This window comes from Nyctibius grandis, chromosome 3, assembly GCF_013368605.1.
Source record: "Nyctibius grandis isolate bNycGra1 chromosome 3, bNycGra1.pri, whole genome shotgun sequence".
In the NCBI taxonomy this organism is placed as follows: Eukaryota; Metazoa; Chordata; class Aves; order Nyctibiiformes; family Nyctibiidae; genus Nyctibius; species Nyctibius grandis.
Genome location: NC_090660.1, coordinates 65,882,220 through 65,906,345, shown reverse-complemented (window position 1 = coordinate 65,906,345; position 24,126 = coordinate 65,882,220). Strand labels below are relative to the sequence as shown.

Below are 24,126 nucleotides of genomic sequence, written 5' to 3'. Positions count from 1 at the left end.
CTAAGAATGTACCCACGGCCTTGAATCCAGAGGCTGTTCACCCACATCAGGACTCTGTGGTGCCAGCTGGAGCCTGAGCCTCTCCTCCAGTGGGAAAGGCATCAGGTCCTTCCTGGTGATCACCCCAACCACTCGATTCTGGGAGTCAACAACAGTGAGATGACGTAGCCCCAAGGTGCGAAAGATGATGTAGGTACGTTGCAGCGAGAAATGAGCTTGGACTGACATTGCAGATTTGTTTATGTATGGCTCCTGTAAGGCAAAGAGAGAAGACATAGGAAGAACACAGAAGCATGAGTGCACCCCTGCCACAGGGGTGGGAAGGACAGGCAGCGGAAGGAGGCTGGGGAGAGAGAGGCAGCAGGCTTGAGGGACAGGAGCCAATGAGAACATTAGTTCTTCTCTCCCTGTTCCCCACCGCCAATTATACCTAAAACATCAGGAAATACCATAGTAAGAAAACACTTTCTTCTTTGGTAAACCATCAGGTTCTCTAAATAAACTATTATGACTGGAATGCACCCAAATCTCACAGGCTAGAAAAGCAAAGTTGAGCTCCATTGATAGGGTCTGAGTTTTTACTTGGAAATAGTCAGTGACCCCAATATTTATTAAGTCTTAAGATTTTTTTATAGCTGTTATCTCATTACACAACCATTTATGACATCCTGTAATATTTTGCAGTAATGCTTATAAAAGTCAATTCACATAGAAACATAGACTGCGAGGAAGAGGACAAAGAAAACAATCCTGTAGCTCTGAGAAGAAGAAAGCCTGCAAGTACTAAACTCCGGTCACCGAAAACTATGAGGCCTATAACTGTTTCTTTACAGAAACAAAGCTAAAGACCAGTTTATTGTTAACCAAGCTGGTCTTTATAGTTTATATAAGTGTTCACTAAGTTTTTACTTTTCACTTAATTCTACAGTATCTTTCTTATGACTTGGCCAGTTCTGTCAAAGAAGGTGTATTATGCTTCCCAAGTGTATGCTTCCCTAGACAGAGGAAAAATGAAACAATGACCTGATAAAATATTAAAAATAAATGCACAGTAGAGAGGGACATGTATCTTCTCCCTCTTTCATTTACAGAACTGACGAGACATTCAAAGACATAAGGAGGAAAAAAATTGAAGATAAAAGTTTTCCTCTTTCTATATCACATATAATTTTGCTGTGGAACTCAATGCCACAGGAAATCATTACGCCCAATAACTTCACAATGGATATTTCTGTGGGTATCAGAAACAGAGCTTTCATGAGTGGTAACAACAAGTTGCTGGAAGAGATACTAAACTTTGTGCTTCAGGGATCACATCAGGTACTAAAAAGTTAGGTATCAATGTGTGAAACCTCATTGAGCGCAATAGGTTTCCCATAACAAAAAAGTTGTGTGGCCCAATGGCACAAGCTCTGGACTGGGTCTCGGCTGCGCTGGCTTCTATTCCCATGTATGGCCTCCTCTTGATCTTTGGAAAGCTGTGTGTCCTCTCTCCACCTCAGTTTCCCCATCTGTTAAAGGGAAACTCTTAAACCAAACTAGATAATGAATATTAGGAGCATTGTGGTTTTTATAACTTTTCTCGCCTACCTACTCTCAAAGCAAGGAATTCAGACTAGAAGGATCTCAAACTCAGTCCCATCTTCTTTACACATGAGTAAGCAGGAGTAGATTTTATATCTTTTAAAAAAATCCCATCAGAATTAGGCTCTCTGGCCTGGATTTCCCAGTGTCCCCCCACTTCAGTTTCAGTGCTGTAGACTAGAAATTCACCGAGGCAGAAACTACATTTATTTTGTTTATAACATATTTATTTTAGGCCTTATTAAGTATACCAAACACATTATGCTTTTGGACCCAGTTATTTTAGTACAGTATTTAGGAAATAAATGTGGCAATGTCATAGCAGGGATTTAAAGAAAAAAAGGGAAAGGGGAAAGAAATATAGCTTTATTTATAAGTTGATGTATAGGCACTGCACTGTAATGGAGCCTAAAATCTCAAAAGTGTTGCGTTATATTTGCTTTATAGGACTACAAGAGCCAAATAATGACATTTAAATGATCTATTCCATTAACATTGTATCATTTTGTCAATCTGGAATGTATTTTAATCAAAAGCCCCCTTGAAATGGTCTCCTTTGTTGTATTTTCTTTTTGGCTCATTTTATCAACATCTGTTATGTTTATACAATATGAATTAAAACTTCGGAATGCTGTTTGTACTCAGCTACTTTTGTTGAGAATGTAAGGTCCCAAGATTGGCAGTGTTTATGTAAATCAGTGCAGCTGACACAGCCATCATAAACAAATGAGAAAATATAACAAACACATTGTTCATGGAGGAAATGTTTGTTTTTAGAGTTGGCTTCAGTCTTACCAGATTGATGAAGAGTTGCTGATACCAGAGATCTGTAGTGTAGCGATTCAGCAGCATGGTTAGGCGCGACAGATTGGGCAGCTTCTCCACTGTTATCTGGAATAGGCAAGAATCCATTTCTCTTTCCTTCTGACTGCATGTTAGAACCCAAGGTTCAAAAGCTTTCCAGTTTGACTCTTAAAAGTTTTCTAGCAGAGCTACACTGGCAGAGCCTGTCCAAACTTTATAAATTCTTTTGCCAATAAGGCTTAAATTGGCAATTTAAAATACAACACTCTTTACTTACGAAAAGCTATTTTTTCCCTTTAGTGTAACTGTATCTCTATTAAGACAATGTAAGTTATATTGGCTTAGGGGTGAAGTTTTTCACACTCTGAAAATTCACACACTGAGTGGTAATTACATGATAGCATAATGCAGAAAAACGCAACAAAACTAGCATCAGCCGTCAGCTGAGCTTCACCCCTCTTCCATAGGAGTACCTGTTTGTATCCCAGCACCTCACCCCATACATAATTGCCCTGCTCCTTCTCAACATTGTTTTGCCAGCCAGATTTCCATGTGCAGACCAAGCTTCAGTAATATATGATAACTTTCCAGTTGTGTCTCTGTGAATTGCTCAAACCTCCATTACTAGTCTTGCCTTGGTAACACATGATTTTCTTCTACCACACTTAATGTTTACTATTCCTAAAAATCCTTTAGTCATCTATCAAAAGGAAGAATGCTACATGCTTTTCAAGTTTGAAAGCTTTTATAAGCACTCATCATTCAGAGAGGTGCTATCCCATATAGAATTAAATATTATAATAATTCTGCTATCCATGGAGAAGTTGAGAGAGAGAAGATTGGAACAGCCTATCAGAGCAAGGAAGTTCTTTGCCAACAGTCTTGCACAACTTTCATACTCTGAGTGGCATTATAGTTTATGACAGCTGTCCCTGGAAGGTCTCTGGTCATCCTTTAATTTAAATCGTACCTGACCACTTCTTTATCTCAACCACATATGTTACATCATCTCTTCATTCATGGAAAGCTCATCCTAAATCACCTAATATACATGCTGATTAAATAAGGAAAAAGCTGAAAGAAAGAAGATTACCTTCTCATAGGAGAGAGGATGAGAAGACGAGAAAGACTCATCGTTTGTCTCTGGTTCAAAGATGTGCTCATTCTCCAGCAGCATGCACAGCTCTAACCTAAGGTTAATAAAAAAATAAGGTGCAAAAGAGGGAAAGAAGAGGACTACCTTCATTATGAGGGGCAAATTTTAAAAAGCAAGCACACAATGCTTTACCATCAGATATATGATGGGTAGAGTATTAGTCGGCTGACCACATATTTTGCCTTCCTGTATTTCCATCAGCAATAGCAGCATCACACAGGTGTTTTCTGGTTTAGGTTTGGCTAATTAGGTTATAGAACATCAGCTATGTTCTACATGTTCTTCTTGACCTGGATCAACCTGCTTGGCAGAAACAGCTCACGCCCTGTGTAGTTTGCACCCAACAAGACAATAGCAATAACAAGCAAATACAATTATCTGAATACAAGTAGATAGACTGTTGTTTCTTCCCACATCCTTCTTAAGTAACATCTACATTAAAACACAAGATCTGCCAAAAATTCATGGCATATTTTAAATCATCAGTGAAACCTTCTGTCACAGTACTGCACTCTGGAGTTCATTAAGGCATTTAATATTCTTGCTGACTTAGTCATATGAAAAGGGATATCTTTATCAATTATTACATCATTTCAAACCTTTCTTTAGAGTTATCCCCTTATGCATCATGCACAAAAAGCCTTGACAAGCAATATATTTCGAATTATCATTTATATCTTAGTATTTCCTTGTTTACACACACACACTCCATCCACACTATCCACTTCCAGCCTTGTAACTTATCTTTAGATAACAAACACCTTGGGGACCACCACAAAGCTTTTTGTCTTGCAACATACTTAGTATCATGTTAACCCTTGTCTGTGATTACAACTAGGAGCTACTACAGTAGTACAAAGATGTGCAACACACTGCTAAATGATGCGCTTGAGGGACCCAGAGAAGAGCAGACACACAACCTTCATTAGGGCATTACAGAAATACAAATGAGGTACAAAGTGCCTTTTGTGACTGGAACACCAAGCTTAAGCTGGGAATATTTCAAATAAATATTTCAGTATTAGAAAATATTGATTTGTTCAAATCAAAACTTGTTATATTAATTTACTAGTTTTAAAATAATGTCTCCTGGGAAAGATTAGTCTGCTTCAAGGTGAGATTAGCACTCCACAGCAGAGGACTTACACTAAGACGACATACCTGCCAGCTCCAAAAGCTGGTGGTTAGTGACCTCCCTAAGGACAGGATATGGAAGAACTGGGTTCAAGCCCTTTCTCCACACCCTCCTTCATAACGAGCACATTAGTGGCTATGTATGTCATGTCTTAATTTCTCCTGTTGGAGAGGTTCCATGCCGAATAAACAGGGTTCTGTACAACCAGGTCTCCCCATTCCCACTGACTGCCCTAACCAGCAGGGTATTTCCCATTCAATTATTTTCCTTCCAAACAGTCTCCCCTTCATTATTCTGTACTTCTTTGTCCTGCATTTCATGAAGCTGGATCAAAACTGTAAATTGTGCAAAAAAAAGTAGTAAACTTCTTATGAAATACCATTAAGCTCTCACACATGAAGATGTAACATTAAACTAGTTTCCAATATAACATAGAATCATAGAATGGTTTGAGTTGAAAGGGACCTTAAAGATCATCTAGTTCCAAACCCCCTGCCACGGGCAGGGACACCTTTCCACTAGACCAGGTTGCTCAAAGCCACATCCAACCTGGCCTTTAACACTTCCAGGGAGGGGGCAGCCACAGCTTCTCTGGGCAACCTGTTCCAGTGTCTCACCACCCTCACAGTAAAGAATTTCTTCCTAATATCTAATCTAAATCTACCCTCTTTCAGTTTAAAACCATTCCCCCTCGTCCTATCACTACGTGCCCTTGTAAAAAGTCACAGAATCACAGAATCACAGAATCACAGAATGTTAGGGATTGGAAGGGACCTTGAAAGATCATCTAGTCCAATCCCCCTGGAAGGCTGCTATAAGGTCTCCCCGGAGCCTTTTTTTCTCCAGGCTGAACAATCCCAACTCTCTCAGCCGCTCTTCATAGGAGAGGTGCTCCAGCCCTCTGATCATCTTCGTGGCCCTCCTCTGGACTCGTTCCAACAGCTCCATGTCCTTCCTATGTTGGGGGCCCCAGAGCTGAACACAGTACTCCAGGTGGGGACCCAGGAGAGCAGAGTAGAGGGTCAGAATCACCTCCCTCGACCTGCTGGCCACGCTTCTTTTGATGCAGCCTAGGATATGATTGGCCTTCTGGGCTGCAAGCGCACATTGCCGGCTCATGTTGAGCTTCTCGTCAACCATCACCCCTAAGTCCTTCTCCTCAGGGCTGCTCTCAATCCATTCTCTGCCCAGCCTGTATTTGTGCTGGAGATTGCCCCAACTTATGTGCAGGACCTTGCACTTGGCCTTGTTGAACTTCATGCGGTTTGTACAGGCCCAACTCTCAAGCCTGTCAAGGTCCCTCTGGATGGCATCCCTTCCCTCCAGCGTGTCGACCACACCGCACAGCTTGGTGTCGTCGGCAAACTTGCTGAGGGCACACTCAATCCCACTGTCCATGTTGCCGACAAAGATGTTAAACAGGACCGGTCCCAGTACCAACCCCTGAGGAATGCCACTCGTCACTGGTGTCCACTTGGACATCGAGCCGTTGACCGTAACTCTTTGAGTGTGACCATCCAGCCAATTCCTTATCCACCGAGTGGTCCATCTGTCAAGTCCATGTCTCTCTAATTTAGAGACAAGGATGTCGTGCAGGACAGTATCAAATGCTTTGCACAAGTCCAGGTAGATGACATCAGTCACTCTTCACTTATCCACCAACACTGTAACCCTGTCGTAAAAGGCCACCAAATTTGTCAGGCACGATTTGCCCTTAGTGAAGCCATGTTGGCTGTCACCAATCACCTCCTTGATTTCCATGTGTCTTAGCATAGATTCCAGGAGGATCTGCTTCATGATCTTGCCAGGAACAGAGGTGAGACTGACTGGCCTGTAGTTCCCCAGGTCCTCCTTTTTTCCCTTCTTGAAAATGAGGGTTACGTTTCCCCTTTTCCAGTCAGTGGGAACTTCACCAGACTGCCATGACTTTTCAAAAATAATGGATAGTGGCTTAGCAACTTCATCCGCCAGTTCCCTCAGGACCTGTGGATGCACCTCATCAGGTCCCATGGACTTGTGCACCTTCAGGTTCCTTAGATGGTCTCGAACCTGATCTTCTCCTACAATGGGCAGTTCTTCATTCTGCCAGTCCCTGCTGTTGCCTTCTGCAACTTGGGTGGTGTGTTTATATTAAACTGTCTGCAGTTTCACATGTCTCAGGACTTTTATATAGTCCACCTTTTCTCCAACTTAAAAACAAGATACTTTGGGAGCATCTACCTCCACATTTTAGTTCAGATCTGGAACACACTTTTGAAGGAAACTATCCTATCACCTCTACCTCCCATGAGTTGGTTAGCATTGCAGCAGTTCCCTTTCTCCTGAAAGAGTCAGCTGTTTCACACTGTAGATCCAGTTTCAAAATCTGTATTTTGTTAATACAGACATGCCCTTGGTCTCTTATCTAAGATTCTCAATGGGATTTATAAGTAAGTATGCTTGTGGATGGGATATAGGTATCATCCTTTTACAGGTGAAGACGTGAGAGTGAAAAGAACTTGTGGGAAAAAAAAAACAGTTCTGAAGAAAATCACTGGCACAGCCAGGAATACTAGGAGTCTATCACCTGCTCCCACATTTAAAGCACATCCCATTCACAGGACAAACAAGGAATTCAGTTTCCTTCATAACTATTGAAACTTTATTTGTCTCGGTTTAATATCTGACTGGCTTTGATTTTCATAAAATCTCTTTCAAATTTCCAAGGAGAGTGCAACACTGCAGCAGAACTAACTGCTGAGAAAACTCTACTGAGGAAGTACTTTGCCTTGAGCTCACCTCTCCCCTCCTGGGAAAGTCACTGGCTTGCCCTAAGCCTCTTGCCATGTGCATGCCAGCATATGGACATGTCGCATAGACATTAATGGACTTGGGCTTGAGGACAATCATGAGAACACACTAAAAAGAACAGTATAGGCATGCTGCAACAGGCTAGGTCTATTCCCCTCAGGCTACATTTGGAGGAGGAAAGGGAGGAAAACACAATATATTCATAATATATTCACTACAGCAGAGGACATGGAGAAGAAATTAATCCAGTCATGCCCTATGAGTTACGTTTGATGCACTACAATCCCTAACATTCTGTGATTCTGTGATTCTGTGATTACACACTTTGTTCTGCAGGGCGCTCTAAAGGTTTGCATTTTATGGTCTTTCACAAACAGGTCTGTAATTGTTCTACGTGATATATAAATACACAGACCTAACTCTGCTCCCAGATCATCATGTAGAGCTCCAAGAAGTCAATTTCAAGGATGATCACTAGGCCAGGAATACTCTCAAGACTTTAATCCTAACATGAATATATTGATGTCAAGTGCAAAAGTTATGATCCACCTTGATCCTTTGCTAGACTCTGTATGCTCAGGTCCAAAACACTGCTCAGGCCTGTCCATAGTCCAGACTTCACTATGTTCCACTTGAACATCGTGGGCTGGAATTAAAAAAACAGCAACATTGACCATGAGCTGAAAGAGCAGAAACATTTGCTCATCACCAGTGGTTTGTTGGCTGGTTTTGGCAGCTTGCAATTTGCTCGGCACCGCTCTTAACTAAACCCAGCAGGGTGTCACTTAACAGGGCTTTGGAAAGTGTGAGAGAAATTTGGCTAGTCAAAAAAAGAAGCACACGCAAACACAATGAAGGAAATCACTGGAACATTTCTGATAAGAAACCAAGCCTATTAAAAACTGCCTTATTCAGGAGAAAAATGAACATACATTATTTCACTTGGACTTCCAGAAGTTGTGCTTCAGAGGTATAACAACACCACTCTTTGATGTTACATACAACATCCTTCCTATCACATCATCAAGCCTTGGAAAGCAGACCAAACATGTTTCTTGCACTATTTTGTGAGGTTTAACAGGAAGTGCTAGGATTCAGACTTGGACCCTGCAGTTGTTCATTTACTCTTTATTTATTTAAGAAGGAAGAAAACCCTTCTATAGGGAATCTCATTTCAAAGATACCCTGGCAAGGCATTGCACTAGTTTCATATGCTCTATCTGTTACAAAGCATGCATCATGAATATACACCTAATTAAGATAACGCATTACTATCCCAATATCCACATGTCAGATTTGGCATGGAAGTCAGGAATGAAAAGTATCTGACTGCTGATTGTGTCACTCTTCTTGTCAAGATGGCCAATTATCTGAGGAAAGTACAAATTCTAAATATTGGGGGAGTGACATGAGAGGAACTGCAGCTCCAAAGTAGCTGCAAATGAACAGAAGGAAGATTAAAAGGTGATGTCACTGGCAACAGCATTCAGGGCAGAACTCTCCCAAACCGAATAGATAAAATAGCTACACAGCGGGCCAGGGGCAGGAGGGAGTATTAGAGAACCTGAAGCATCGTTTTTAGCTCGCTTCAGAAAGCTTTAGGCTTATTTGTCCTGCATTAATCCACCAAAGGCACCTGCATTGTTTTTATTCTTGAGTTGATTATATCTAATGTTTTGGCCAATATCCAACTCAGTGAGGACCAGTGATTAACATATTCTGACCAGAATAAAACAAATGTCCCTTCCATGTATGAAAAAATCTACTGTCTCAGGGCCTCTCTCAGACATGTTTAAAGCCCAGTAACACCAATTACTAAATTTTGATTTATGTCAGTCAGTTTGAAAAAATTATGACAAAAGAATAGTAACAAGTAACAATGAATTGCACACTAAACTAACCAAATATGGCACCCTGAAACTCTTCATGGTCCTTCCTCATCCTGATACCTGGCTGGTGTAAATTATTTTACAATATCGACAAAGTTTTGAAAACTTGCTTCAGCTAAGACTTAGTGTCTTGCACCTTCAACTTTCCCAGCAGTCAAAATGAAAGGAGTGCTTAGAGGATTTTGCAGGATTTGATCATGGTTCTGCTCTCAGGAGAAGTTCTAGCATAAACATGCAACGCTTCCAAAAGGGCACAATGAGAGAAACTTTTTACATGGACTGTAAAATGTAAACTCTATTTAAGAATAGTTGTTACTTTACGTTCTTGGTAAGATAGCCACTAGTATACTAAATGCATTTTTCCTGACTTAAATAGCGTTGTGCCTTTTTTTAACTGGTAAAACAGAGTACTCTGTGTACGGTGAGCTAGACAGTAGAAAAGGACTAGATCATCACATACCAGGAACTGTTTTAAAATCCACCAAATCTTCATCTTTCACAGCAAAATCTCAGGGTTACAGGGTTGTTTCAGGTTAGGCAGCCTGAATCATTACTGTTTACTTAATATTTTGTTCTTCAAACTGAGAAGGAGCTTTGCATGAATTCTTGGCATTTTACCTACAAGATGATAAAAAGGTCATTATCAAGTACTGGACTGAGGTTTTCCAGAGCAAAGATCAAATCCTGTCCATGCCACAGCCTTTCAAAGGGTGCTGAATAAATATTTAATCTCTGTAGCTCAGTTTTCAGATCTACAAAACAGTGATTTTTTCCACCTCAGAGCTGTGTTTTGAGGTTAATATTCATCACTTAAGTCACCAGCTGTCTGGTTTTATGGGCACCATCATCAGGGAGAATGAGCAGACAGTAAGTCCACAGCCTCGACATGAAAATGCAAGGGCAGCTGTAGATAAATTGTAAATGCAAATTTAGCATTTCAAACCTACAGAAATGCTACATTTTAGAAAAGGATGAAGACTTAGGATCAGACTTGTATTTCCCTACAAGCTGTCTTGTTACCAGGCAGATTTTCAATTTCAGAGGAACCTACCACACATTTAAACGACAGGACAAGTACGCGATCAGTCTTTCCATTCACACACCAGTTTCCCCATGCCTATATTTGATTTCAACATTTAACAACACTCTGCACTTGCCTAAAAGCCACCCACATGCTGCAGTGAGGCTACATACGTTTTTAATTTGGCTTTTTGAGTTAGTACACAGCCTCTGCAGCACTCCAGTTTTCCCTCCAAAGGGTTCCGTCACCAAGTCCTACAGCACCTGCACAATTATTTGTATGCCCAAACAGGCCTACTAATTTTAAAAGTATCATATAATGTTGTTCTTTGGAAGAAAAGTTTCGCACTTCAGATATGAAATAAAACCACTGCCCCAGACTCTATAAACCTTCCTCCTTCTGTGTTATTCATGAGCTGCAGTGCCCCAGGACCCTGACAATACATGGGAGGGTCATAACGTCAAGGTTGAAAGTGTTGGATTCCATTTATTTTAATAGGCAAGATTACTGTACAGTGTATCATTGAAATTAACTGGATCAGCTTTTCAAAAGCAGAAGTCCAGACAGTAAAAACAAACAATGTGCTGACAGACTCTATCCTCTAACATGAAAACCAAGTAATCACAAAAGCACTTTGATATTGCCGTCAGCTGCCTAGTCCGCACACCTAAAAATAGTTTTCAAGTCCCTAATGTGCTCCCTCTCCCCTTTTTTTCTTCTTTGCTGGCTGAATTTAGATGCAGCCTTCAAACCACTGCCAACCGTGTTTCTAGCTTTGATTAGACCTCATAGAATCACCGTTGCTCAGAACTTACAGCAAAGCCATGGGGAGGAGGAAGGGGGAAAGTTGTCCATGATCCTCTAGTAAGAAACAAAACCTCATTTTTATCTCCTTTTATTGCATGAACTTTGCAGACTTCTGTGTTTGATTGAGTAACTTTGCATTCCTGTGACCCAAACTTAGCAACCTCTCCACAACAGTGCCAGAAGGAAGAGACTCTCCAAGAAGCTTTCATATCTAAATCAGTTATTTCCAGAGTGCCAGCAGCAAGGCTGTTGCAATATTAAGGTAGATATCACTAAGCTCAGAAATTAATTTATGAATTAAATGTTTTGGGTCCCAATTTGTCTTTAACTTTCCATTTGTCCCTAAGCTGTTGCACTGCATTGCTTGCTGAAGGCAAGTCCTTCTCCTCTTGCTAAGAAAAATAAAAGTATTGCCTTATTAAACAAGTGTGTGTGTACTCTCTGTACACATGCGCATGCACATGCCTTGAGAGTAGTGTTTCATTAGTCCCAGCTGGGAGGGCAGATTAAAGAAAAATACCAGAAACCATACCTACAGCCTGACATATCTATAATATGTTGCAATGCTAGATCTCCTTTCTCACAGCACATATCAATACGCTATACTGAGTTTTACTGAAGCTCTTGGCAGAAAGCATTCCTGACTCACAACGGTCTCTGTCCACTGGACTGACCAGAGGCGAGTCATACCTAACAAACTGCCATAAAATACACATACACACACCACTTTGGATCAATGATTTCTCAGCTAAAGGATGTTACTGTGTAATACAGCTTTAAGTTTTCAACTTTGTCATATTTTCTAAACTCTGATCTCTTCAATTTACTTTCAGTTATGTGACATTCCCCTTTCGCGGGGTGAAAGCATGCATTAGCTAAACAATGTGGTTTGGATTTAGTGTTCCCATGCATCATCGTGAAAATGTTTGTCTCAGCAATAGTGTCGTTATTGTTACTGGGAACAGCTGCTCTACTATGTCTTCTGATTGTGGAAAGCAGAGTATCGCCCTTCCCATACCAGTTTACAAGCAGGGAAATTAAAGCAGGACCATCGAGTAGGAGGATTATGAGTACACACTGTTCTGTACCTGGCTTCCTCCTACCACGAAGGAAGCAGAAAGCGCAGTGCAGCAAGAACAGCAGCAAAATAAATATTGCCAATAGAAATGTAGTTTGGCTCCCTCCGCTGGTAGTTCTTCTGACTCTGGACCAGGGACTAACTTGTAGCAGAAATCCTCCTCTCAGGTGCAGCTCTCTGGCAGTTGGCTCCGTTAGACGTGACATCCTTCGAGTGAGAATTAGAGCAGGGAGTTTGCTGCAGATCAAGCGGATGTTTAACATCTCCCCTGAGTTTCTGAAGTGGAAAGATGTAACCCTCAGGGTTCTTGCCAGCTCTTCCAGCCTCACTGAAGTAAGTTTCCACACCCAGTTCTGTGTGAGCGATGGAGTCCCGCCAGGTTTGCCAGGAGGGTCGCAGCAGCGATGCTGTGCTCTGCGGGCCCGTGCAGCTCGGCTCAGGCCAGCTGCACATTTTTAAGCAAAGCTCACACAACTTAGAGCCATTTGTGTGATTACACAGAGCAGCAGGCTTTAACTCACCTTTCAGAACAAGATCTTCAGAGCAGTTAAGCTTTATTTTAAGATGGATAAAATTTGTTTTCCAGAATATTGGGCCTTTTGAAATGTCTTCAGACAGGAAGCCATGCTTTCAGTTACTAGTAATAACTAGGCATTTCTGAAAGTCCAAGCTTTTGTAACTTTTCAAGTACAGGAAGACAACAGCTTTTGAATATATTTCTTTCCTGGTTTAGGGAACTAAGTTCTATTTTTGAAAGGATCTTAGATTTCCAACTTCACTCTGAAAATGGGAATTAGGCACTCTGAACACTTCGCATGTATCAAACAAACTTAGTTTGAGTAAGGCAATTACACAGTCAATACATTACCATACAGCATATCAAAATGTGTGATAAACCAGTTCAAACAAAATGAACACAGTAAACTACAAAGATTTTTGACAACTTTACCTACAATATTTTTATTGACATTTCTTTTTGGCCCAAAAATAACAATTTCCATCAACCACAAACGCTGAAGTTTCAGTAAACTTGATGGGTGGGAAGAGATGGGGTTTCCTAGGTGAAAAAATACACACAAAAATGCAGGCACAATGCCAGAAATGTCACATCCTGTTCTGAAGTAGCAGAAAACCAAGTTTTACCCATTTCTGCTTAGACAAATATATTCTGCACAGTCTGCTTACAGTCAGAGATATTGTGGTTTCTGCATAATTACTTTCTCCCAATCCAATTAAATCAAGCAAAAAAAAAATTTTCCTTCAGCTAAAAGATAGACAAACAAAATGCAGAGTAATGGCTAACAGCTGTGTAGGTAGGAGTGCAAAGGCAAAAACAGGGAATGCAGCCTAGAGCTACGTATGGTACGTAGATCTGAGAGGTTCAGGCATGAACGAAATGGCTTATTTGTTATGGTAAAATTCCCAAACAGGCTACTCAGTGTTATTCATCAGCCCAGTAGTTTGTCCAGGAAAATTGTATCATAGCTGTGCTCAAGGCAGAAATTAAGACTGCTGGGCAGCACTCCAGCTTCTGCCTCTCTGCACCACTTCTCCTCAAAGGAAATGGAGGGGACAGACCCAGGCCTAACAAGACACCAGCATCCACCTGCTTTTCTTCAGTGAATACCAGGAGGATTTAACTGCAGTACGGAAACACTGCTCCTTCATTTTCCTTGGCAAAAGTAAAGCAAAGGCAAGGAAACTCGCTGACATCAGAACAGTCCCTGGGAGGAATATGGTATTCATCAGTCACAAATATGCAGGAAACCTACATACAATAAGGAATAAACAGCATCTCAGAAAAAAAAAGGCACCTAGGTAGAGAGCATGTTGTCATCTATTTTGGTGGAAGAAATCAAAGAGTACATGAGTGCAACACACACATGTGGAGGGAAGTGACCATGCGTGGAAGGATACGCAGCATGGCAGAAAAGACGTCGCTGATGACCATGAGGTATCATTACCCTCCATGTTATATCCCAGCCATGTCCACAACCAGGGAAAAGAAATTCGTTACCTACAGCTTTCCTCCTCAAATCCTCCACGTCTTCTATTTTTACCGTGGTTTACATTATAAAGTAAGTCTGGCAAAGAAGATGGAGCAGCAAAACACAAGTGATGATGTGTCTAATCTCTTCATCATGTCAAAGAACCACTTCAGTACCCCACAATGGCCCTACACCAGTACATTGTAATATGTGTGGAAGTGAAAAAACAGCTCTTTTTTCAGTTTTGGTCTCATAGAAATTAGGCAGAAGCATAACTCTATCTTTTCCCACTGGAGGAGAATCTGGAGCCACAAACTAGAGCAGCCAAGACAAGAGAGAGCCAGGGGACCTCCCAACAACTCCTCAATATGCATTTACAGCCTCATGCAGAGTCTCTGGCAGAAACTTCCTGGGAAGGAAGGCAGTGGTCCTATCCTGAGGTCTCTCTGAAGAATGAATCCCACCTGGGGTACAGTTGTGTCCCTTGCCAAGAGGGCATGCCATTTAGGGCATGATTTTTACAGCTCTCAGCAGACTCTGGACTAACACATTCATAAGAGCCCCGCTCTCTTCCTGCAGTTGCTGGGGGGGATATGGGGGAGGCATTTCAGCTGTGCTGCAAAAGAATAGCTTGTTTTACTTTGACGTGCAAGTATCATCATTACTGTGGGAGACATGAAGGGCGGAAGCCAGTCTCTCAACCTTCTGCATTGCACACAATAAGTCAATCAACCCCATCAATGCCATGCATCAAGTTCACCAGCCACACGTTCCTCATACTGAATTCTGTGAGGGTTTGCCAGGCGTGCACAGAGCTCTGCCTATGGCAAAGTGTCAAAAGTATTACTCTAAGGAGATCTTTGTTTTGGAAACTTGCTTCTCAGCTACAGTTTGCTTCCTCTTTAACAATTTTAAAGCCAAGGAGTTTTCTTTAGTAGTTGCTTTTGTTTTTAGCTTCTACTGCTTACTCAACCAGGGAAGATAACAGCTTCAGATTTAGGTCACCCATGTAAAAATGTGTTTGGTGATCTCATCTTGATCCCCATTGGGTAACCATCCAGATCACAAAGAGCAGGAGAAAAATCTGGCCGCACTAATCATATCTGGAAGATTTTAGGGGTTTTGTTTGGAGGGGTTTTTTTAATAAAATTGGAATATCTGGGTGTTTGCTACAGGCCAGCACTGAGGTGCATTTGTAGGCCCATGCAAGTCCCAGCCAACATGGCTTGGCCACAGTCCTTGCTTTTGTAAGAACTAACATTGACCTTTTCAAAGGGTCAGAATCATTCGTATGTATTACAAACCATAACAACACTTTGTCCTTGTACAGCAACTCTCATCACTACAGTTTCCAAGTGTGGACAGGTACTGAATAACTTTTATGTTTGATCCAAATTTACAGTGTTTCATCCATTATTATTTCATGAGAAGAAATGGTACAGAAACACATACAAATGAGAAACAGTATTTAAAAAATATGAGCTGCTGGTGCCTTCATGCAAGCTTAGCAGAAGTTTCATTCTTTCCCTTCCTTCGCTTGTTGACCCCTTTTTCTTAACCCAGTACAAATATTTTTGTACTAGGGGAAAAATAATCAGGAACCAATAATAATGCCCAAGGCAACTCTCAAGAAAAACATCATGACAATTATTCTTGCATCTTTCCCAATCCACGTTTTTTAAAACATGCCAGGCAAGCTACATTTCCTCCACTTTAACATTGTTGATGTATAAGATAGAAAAACAAGTTATCATTTTTCTGCCTGTGTCCACATCACCTCCACATGGGATTGTATTGGAAGTCATAGGGTAAGAGGTTGAACAGTACTCTGCTCCTTTAAGGAATTCACAGCATTTCTCATCTTGGTCTTAACAGTTATGTGCTGCAAGAGCTGTAATTTTATGAGTGAGATGGAAAACCTGAATCCTAACTACTTATGGTTATGAATACACTAATTCCATGACACATCACATTTTTGGAGGCTTGTTTCAGAGGATGGCTGCAGAGCATTCCCTTCCTGGTGTTGGTGAGAACAGCAGAACAGCAAAGTCACCTGTGGTCCCCACTGGGGACAAGGCACACAGAACTCATCACGCAAGTACTGAGGCTGCTGGGCAAGAAGGGGTGTTGTCAGAGCAGCCCAGAACAAGCACCCCTTGCTCCCAGGCAGCCTCTCTGGGTTTCACTGGAGTGAGCAACCGACTAGCCAAAAAAGCCATTTGCTGCTTCTTTGTCAAACATTTAACATATTATCTTGGGTTTTACTCAAAACAGTCTAACAACAGCTCATTTATGCTGAAACTGACAGGGAAACAAACTTTTTCATTCAACCCTTTTAAGGCCCTAACAGAATGTATCATAAAAGAGCTCTGGGGATTAAGCAAACCACAAGCCTACCAGAATTGTCAGGTAGCATTAGCTTTTCTCTAAAGGCGCCTCTCTTTGGGATGTGCTAATGAGGAGCCTTCCGTCCTCCCTTTTTGCTTGCTCCCACACCACTTTGCTCTGTGTTACAAAGCACAGCGGTATTTGCATATACTCAGCATACTCCTCGGCAGCCTGGGACACCCACTGCAAGGTGATTTGGTGAATTAATAAGGAAATCATGAGACTATAAATGGAATTTTAAAGGAACTTTGGCTGTATCAGTTCTTAGTGTTCTTTCTAGTTTTATTGCCTTGGACAGCTGAGAACTAAAAGCACACTAGTTTATGCTATATAGTATCTTCAGATGGGTGCACACTGCAGAATATCACTCAGAAATGTAGGTTTTAGTGCCTTAGCACGTTTCTTATTAATAATGTTTATGACAGCATCACCATGAGGGAACAAGTATACATATCATAAACAAGTATATGATACTGCACTTATAGAATCATGGAATCATTTAGGTTGGAAAGGACCTTTAAGATCATCAAGGCCAACCGTTAGCCTAGCACTGCCAAGTCCACCACTAAACCATGTCCCTAACCACCACATCTACTTGTCTTTTAAATACCTCCAGGGATGGTGACTCCATCGCTTCCCTGGGCAGCCTGTTCCACTGCTTGATAACCCTTTCAGTGAAGAAATTTTTCCTAATATCCAATCTAAACCTCCTCTGGTGCAACTTGAGGCCGGTTCCTCTCATCCTCTCACTTCTTATCTGGGAGAAGAGACTAACACCCGCCTCGCTACCGTCTCCTTTCAGGTACTTGTATACGGCAATAAGGTCTCCCCTGAGTCTCCTTTTCTCCAGACTAAACCCCAGTTCCCTCAGCCTCTCCTTATAAGACTTGTGCTCTAGACCCTTCACCAGCTTCGTTGCCCTTCTTTGGACTCTCTCCAGCAGCTCAATGTCTGTCTTGTAGTGAGGGGCCCAAAGTCATTTTGATGTTATTACTCCTGCAGGCCACTGCAACCCAAACGATTTCCATTGTACAATTCTCATTTCTCTTCCTAAAAGGTTCATACAAACTGTTTCACTTGTCAGTGAAGCAAGTTCACAATTTTTGTTAAATATTCACTCCCTTCCCATCATCATGCTCCAAAAGGGCAGCTGACCACACTGCTATGAGGTAAGTTTGTGTGATCCAGCTGTCAGCGGTTCATCCTTGAAAATTTGTTATAAAGCAGACAAGCAGACAAGTCCTAACCAAATTTCCACTGATGTTGCACGGATAACATTTTTCCCCACCCAGATCAACAGAAGAAAATACTTTTATCCTTGTTTGCTCACAGGTAGTTCCCAACTGCCACGCAGTTAAGGCATTAAACCAGAAGTAGAGAAAAAAAATTCTCTGCAAGAAAAGGCGTAAGAATACTAGTGTCATTCAGGAGAAAAGACACCATGGAAGTTATGAAAAATGATGATATTACAATACAAAACTGGCCATGTGTTTGTATTACAGTTATTGGAAGCATAATTCATGTGAACTCCTGTGCAGTAGGAGTTGCGTATGCATCTTCTCCTTTCCTCTAGGATACTCAAGGTGGAAATTAAGTCACTGCCTCTCCTACTCATGACCCACAATTCAAAGGATAGTCTTAAGATACCTTCCTGAAAAGATTAATTCACTCTTGCAGTTGTATGAAATACAGTACCATAAATACTTCATTTATCATGAGATTTTATATGCCTTTTGAGAGTTCCCTGTATGGCAAGGATTCCTTTAGTCTCATTCTTGTTTACCCTAGCATGTTACTTACAGTGACTTTGCTGGTTATCTCATCTGTGATATGATTTATGTTAACTCATTTCCTGTAAAAGCACACACTAATAAAACAAAAAAAATGTGAAGAAAGAGTGGGCCAGCTTTGAATTGTCATGGGACATTTCACGAGTAACTAGATTCAAATCCTTTTAAATTACTGTTTCACTGAACCTTTAAGGCTCTGATGGGGAATTTTCCCTTTTTCTACAGTTCACGTAAGATCGTTTCATTGGTGCTGTTTCAATAAATCCCTGATGGAATAGATAACCTTGTACTAGAAAGGACCTAGGTCCTTTCTTTAAAGGACACCTGCTGTTCATGCTGAAGAAAGTAGGAACAAATTTCATATCCACTCCAAATAATCTTCACAAACAGATGCTTAAAGAAAAATATCTGGTAAATGGCCAGAACCATCACATGACATCAATTTGATAGCATTTTTACCTTTTAATAGTTCCCTGGAACACCTCTGCATGGTCCGGCTTGGGCCCGCAAACCACTGGGAATCTGCCATGGCTTGTATTTGCAAGAAGCCGAGCCAAGGAGGCAATGTTTTCCTTCAGGTGAAGGACTCTGACGCCAGGCTCCATAACGTCCCTGGCTGTCACGGTTTAAAGCTGGGCTGGCGATTAAACCTGCAGCAGACGCTCTCTGTTAACCCTCCCCCCCCACCCGAAGGGAAAGGGAAAGGGAAAAGGGAGAGAGACTTACGGGTTGGAAAGTTAAAACAGTTTTAATAAACCTATAATAATGAAAAAAAAAAAAGTATAATAATAATATTGGAATAATCAAATATATACAAATATATATACAAAACCAAGATCGAGCTCCCCCGATGTCGGCCACGTCACCACCAGCACTGCAGGGCAGGCTCCGGGAAGGCCCAGGCTGGGCCTAGCGACGGTCGAGAGCTGGATTCAGGGATGCACGGATCAGGATCGGGGGCAGCAGGAAAACAGACGGAGTCCTCGTTGGACACCGGCCATAGCAGAAAGAGCAAGAGCGAGCAAGACCCTCGTGATCCCCCCGCTTTATACCGAGAATGACGTGTATGGGATGGAATACCCTCGTTGGTCAATTTTGGGTCACCTGCCCTGTCTGCTCCCCCCTGCAGCTGCGACCCCCCTTCGGCTCTTCACTCATAAGCAGTGAGGAATTCAGCAGTGACCTTGGTTTCTCTAAGACTAAGTACAGCAAGAGCCTTTCTGCATAACATCCCTACCGGTGCCTCAGCGATAACTACAAACTTCGAGCGTTATCAGTCCTGGAAGCAGACACTGTCTGCAAAACATGTAGTTAGTTTCAGAAAGTGCAGTTACTTAGAGGAGACTTAGCTGAAAGTAAAAATCACTGAAAGGAAAATCGGCCTGGTTTAGGCCAAACCAATTCCAAGTTCAACCTGAAAGACACAAAGCAGACAGCCAAAGGATTATTTAGTAAACAGGAAATGAGGCATACTGTACCACGTTAGCATCTGACGAGTTTATAATGTGTGAGTAAATTACTTCAAGATGGAAATCAATCTGCTTTATTTGCAAATGAAAAAAAAAAAGTAATTACCCAATAAAACTGCTTATCAAGCATTGCCTTTCTTTGTGTGAGATACATGATAAATTCAACGATATGCATGACATGGTCATCCTTGACAGGATATCGTAAGACTCATTTATAAATTTGCATGACTTTTCACATTAAAAAAAAAAGATTTTAATCTGAGCTGAAATCCTCTGGAATTCTGGATGATATCAAATAGTTTAAAGTTAAGCACTTTGGAGAAATTCAGGCTTACGCTTATCATTGCAATAGTTTTTTTTCTGCGGCAGTAGCAGCTAGAAAGATAGCCCCTTCAAAGATAGCTTACAAATCATATACTGATTTTCCGGTATTTTCTAACACTTTTCAGGTTCTAGGCAAAGTTTCAGGAAATATGAACATACAAAACCAGAAAATGTGTGTACCCACTATTTCTGACAGTAGGGTGAAATGAAAAATAAAGATACTTTCTGCAAAATTCAGCAGTAACTTCTATGGAATTACAGTAGGCCAGAGTCTGACAACTGAAAAGTCAATGAACTGCTCTAGTTTTAAGCTTGTTTTATATTTTCTATTTTCAAAAAGATAAATTAATTATTCTGACTATCATCTGGACACACCATAAGCCAGAATCTCCTGTTCAGATACAGGCTGACACAAACCACAGACAGAGACAACTGGAGCATGAATTTGACCACATCCTGTTTTACCAATGTACCTTTCATCCCTGTGGTAAAAGCAACTCTTTCCATATGCTGTTAATTATTGTCCTCCCTCCTGAGAGACACAAGGTTATTTTTTCAAGCCAGTTAGTCTGATGGTTTGTGATGTGACCACCTGCCTATGAGTAACTGAACTGAGAAGACAATGCAGTGCATACATGGCACCTACACAGCTGTGAAACAAGTTTCATCTTCTTCTTCTTCTAAACTGGGATAGATTTAAGTGAATCCTGAAAAAGAACAGTCTTATATGCGTTGAATCACGTCATACCCATCCTCAGTTATATGAAACAGACTGCAGGCAATGAAAATTTGGAACACTATCTTATTACAGATCCACATTTCAAGGGACCAGAACACCAACTTATGGAAAAATGAACTTCACCACCACATTTTGCTTCTGAGTTAAAATGAGCAGTAATTTACCTTGCAAATCAAAACAGCTGAGTGCAGAATTTAGTATCAACTAGTGAAAACAAAACCTAAAAATCCCAAAGAAAGATATGGATTTCCTCATTCTTAATCTCACTGAGTGCTACTAGTTGATGCCGTACAAGTGATGGAACTCAGTGGGAACTACAGATGCTGCTCAGGATGAGCTGCTGACAGAACTGTGCCACTGTGGCTGCTTGTTGGGTAAAACACTCCACCAGAGGAATTTTATTTTTCCTAAATGAGAAGATTCCTGTTCATCCTCTGCCTCTTTTCCATCTCCATAGTCCAGATAAAGATCTGTATTTGCCTGCCTTAAGCTTTGTCTAGAAATACTATACACTGTATTACAATTAAAAGTACTGTACCTAGCACAGTGGACACAATGTGAAAACATGATTAATGATAGTAGCTATTTCCCGAATCACATGAAATATGTGCAAACCCTGAATGATTTTTAAATAAGAGCAATGTGAGTACTGTTACATTCCAGCAGTTTCTAGAATGTATTTCTTAGCAGTACATGGGTTTTCCATCTTCACAACTTTACAGTTTTGCTCTGTTGCACGGAAAGTATATGTTCCACGTTATTGCAGAAGTCCATGAAACTTCCTTAGGTTTTGTCAAATCAGTCATTCGCATAAAAGCGAGGGATAGCTTGCTATACAGTTCTGTGATCTTGGCTTTGTCTGGGATTATAAAGTGTCTGTATTGCCTACAGTAACTATAGACCATGCATTACCATCAGTCAGCTTTTTCAGAGGTAAGGACACATTAAGGACTGACACTGATTCACTGTTCATTGTCAGTGACATTTCTTTCAATTAGTCTTCTGTCTGTTGCTGTAAAGAATAACCTTGCTTTGGGGGTGGAAGAGAAAGCAGGCAAAAGTGTTGTTTTATGAAAGACTTTTACAAGGCCAAGGCATCTTTAAATAATTGGCTAAAGAAAGCCTTTACCAATATGTTGCTTCTCAGAAAACACCAAGCCAAACTGGCATTGTATCTATAGGATCGTTAGAATCAAGGATCGCTCAAGTCAGAAGAGACCTCAGCAATTCTGTAGTCCAGCTTCCTGCTGATGGCAGACTCAGCCATGAGCTCAAACCAAGTGCTTGGACTTTCTCCAGTCAGGTCTTAAAAACCTCCAAGGATGGAGGCTGCGTAACCACCCTGGGCAGCCTGTGCCACTACCCCACTGTCCTCATGGTGAAAAGGATATTTCCTCATATCCAGTATGAACACCTCTTGTTTCAACTTGTGCCTGTTGTTTCTTGTCCTCCCACCATGCACCATTGTGAAGACCATGGCTCCATCTTCTCAAGGCTGAACTTTTGATCTTTTTTGAACACAGGTACAATACCTGCCATTCTGCCATCATTGGGGATTTCCCAAATCTCTACAACCTTTCAAAGATGAAAGACAGCAGCCTTGCAAAGACATTGGCCAGCTCTCTCAGCATCTTAGGTGCAGCCTATCTGGTCTCACAGACTTCTATGGCTTAAGTTTTCACAAGTAATCCCTCACACAGTCCTTAGCTACTGCTGGTAGTTGTCCTTGAATCCTTACACTAAATTCAGAGACCTGGAAGTCCAGAAGACTGGTAGACAGTGAAGGAAACAAGGCATTGAGTGTCTTACCTAGGGCTGCTATCACTAAATCATGTGTCTTCCTCCATCTGCTTCCAGAGCACTAAACCTATTCTGCAGTTGCAGACCTGAAAGTGGAGAAGGAAGTGTTTTCTTACTGCCAGGAGTCACAGGTCTCCAGACTTCCCCATCATGGCAGTCTCCGTTTGCTACCCACAACCTACCATGGTCTCCTGGGGCCCCTCCTTCTGTGTAGCTGGGGGTTCAGGCTGTTGTTAAATGGGTGCTTAACACACCTTTACTAGGATCAGCCTTCCCAGCAGCAGCCAAGATCCAAAGATGGCAAAGGTAACTCACAGAAGAGCCAGAAGGAGAGTATAAACAGTGAACAGGAGCCTAAAAACCACCCCAGGCACCTAGATACGCACTAGCCCACCAATGGCCATGCCAGCTGCCCAGGCTATACTCACCGCCCTCCAGGTAGTACTGCTGCCCACGGGCCAGACAACAAATGTACAGCATGCCCAAGCATCAGCCCCTGTGGGCAGGGTCCCCACTCTTGGTGGGTCCCTTCTCCTGCACAACTATGAGCCTGCCCAAATACCTCCCAAGGATGCTTTGCTTAGCTGGTGAGTGCCACTGCTGCTGCATGCTTGTGTTTATGCAACAAAGCCCTTGGTTTCACAATGCAGTTTCAAGCAAGGGCATTTCATTTACCATTTTGAAAATGCTATTTTATATGGAATAACAAGAGGTACTTGCATTTGGATTTTATCAAGTAGACCTTTCTTACATGATTAGATTTACCTCAAGGAGAGACACAGCTGTAGCCACAGTACTAAAATAGACCTAGTGTAAATTTCTCTTTTACAGGACATGTGAGAACATTTTCTCCCAAAATGTAATTCACTATAGTAGCGTGATGTGTTAGAGTATTAAGGCTATTTCACCAAAGTTACGATATCCGAGTTTCAGGTTCCTTTCAAGAGCACATCCATGAGACTGGATATAACATGGAACGAAGACAATCTGCCTTATGACCTAAATAAGACAGTCGTTTGGTAAGACGCCAATATCCCTGAATGGTAAACTGTCTTGAAATGATTCATGGAAATGTAGTTCAGGCCCTGTTGCTATTAAATCCAGTGGAAGTTTTCCCACTGAAATAAATTGTTAAGGATCTAACCATAACAGATCTAATCATAACATGGAGGTTTCCTTACACAACATGCAGTACAAAAGAACTTTTCTTCAAATAGGGTTTACTGTATATTTTATGCAAGCTTCAAATTATTAAAAGGACCTAAAGGGGAGTGAGAAAGAAGCATAATCCTAATTCAAAGACACTCCAAGGACCAAGGTGCATGAGAACACAGGCAGTGCTTCTTGCTTGGATTTATCCACAG

General features: G+C 41.4%; 1 protein-coding gene across 1 annotated transcript in view; it reads right to left on the bottom strand.

Annotated features, from left to right (window-relative positions):
* The window catches only part of LOC137661643 (chloride channel protein C-like), a 94,459-nt gene continuing 70,333 nt past the window's right edge, over positions 1-24,126 (bottom strand). Inside the window, 5 exon segments of the mRNA XM_068397261.1 lie at positions 1-252; positions 2,380-2,475; positions 3,482-3,578; positions 18,890-19,062; positions 19,829-19,844. Of these exon segments, the coding sequence (XP_068253362.1) occupies positions 1-252; positions 2,380-2,475; positions 3,482-3,578; positions 18,890-19,062; positions 19,829-19,844 (634 nt within the window).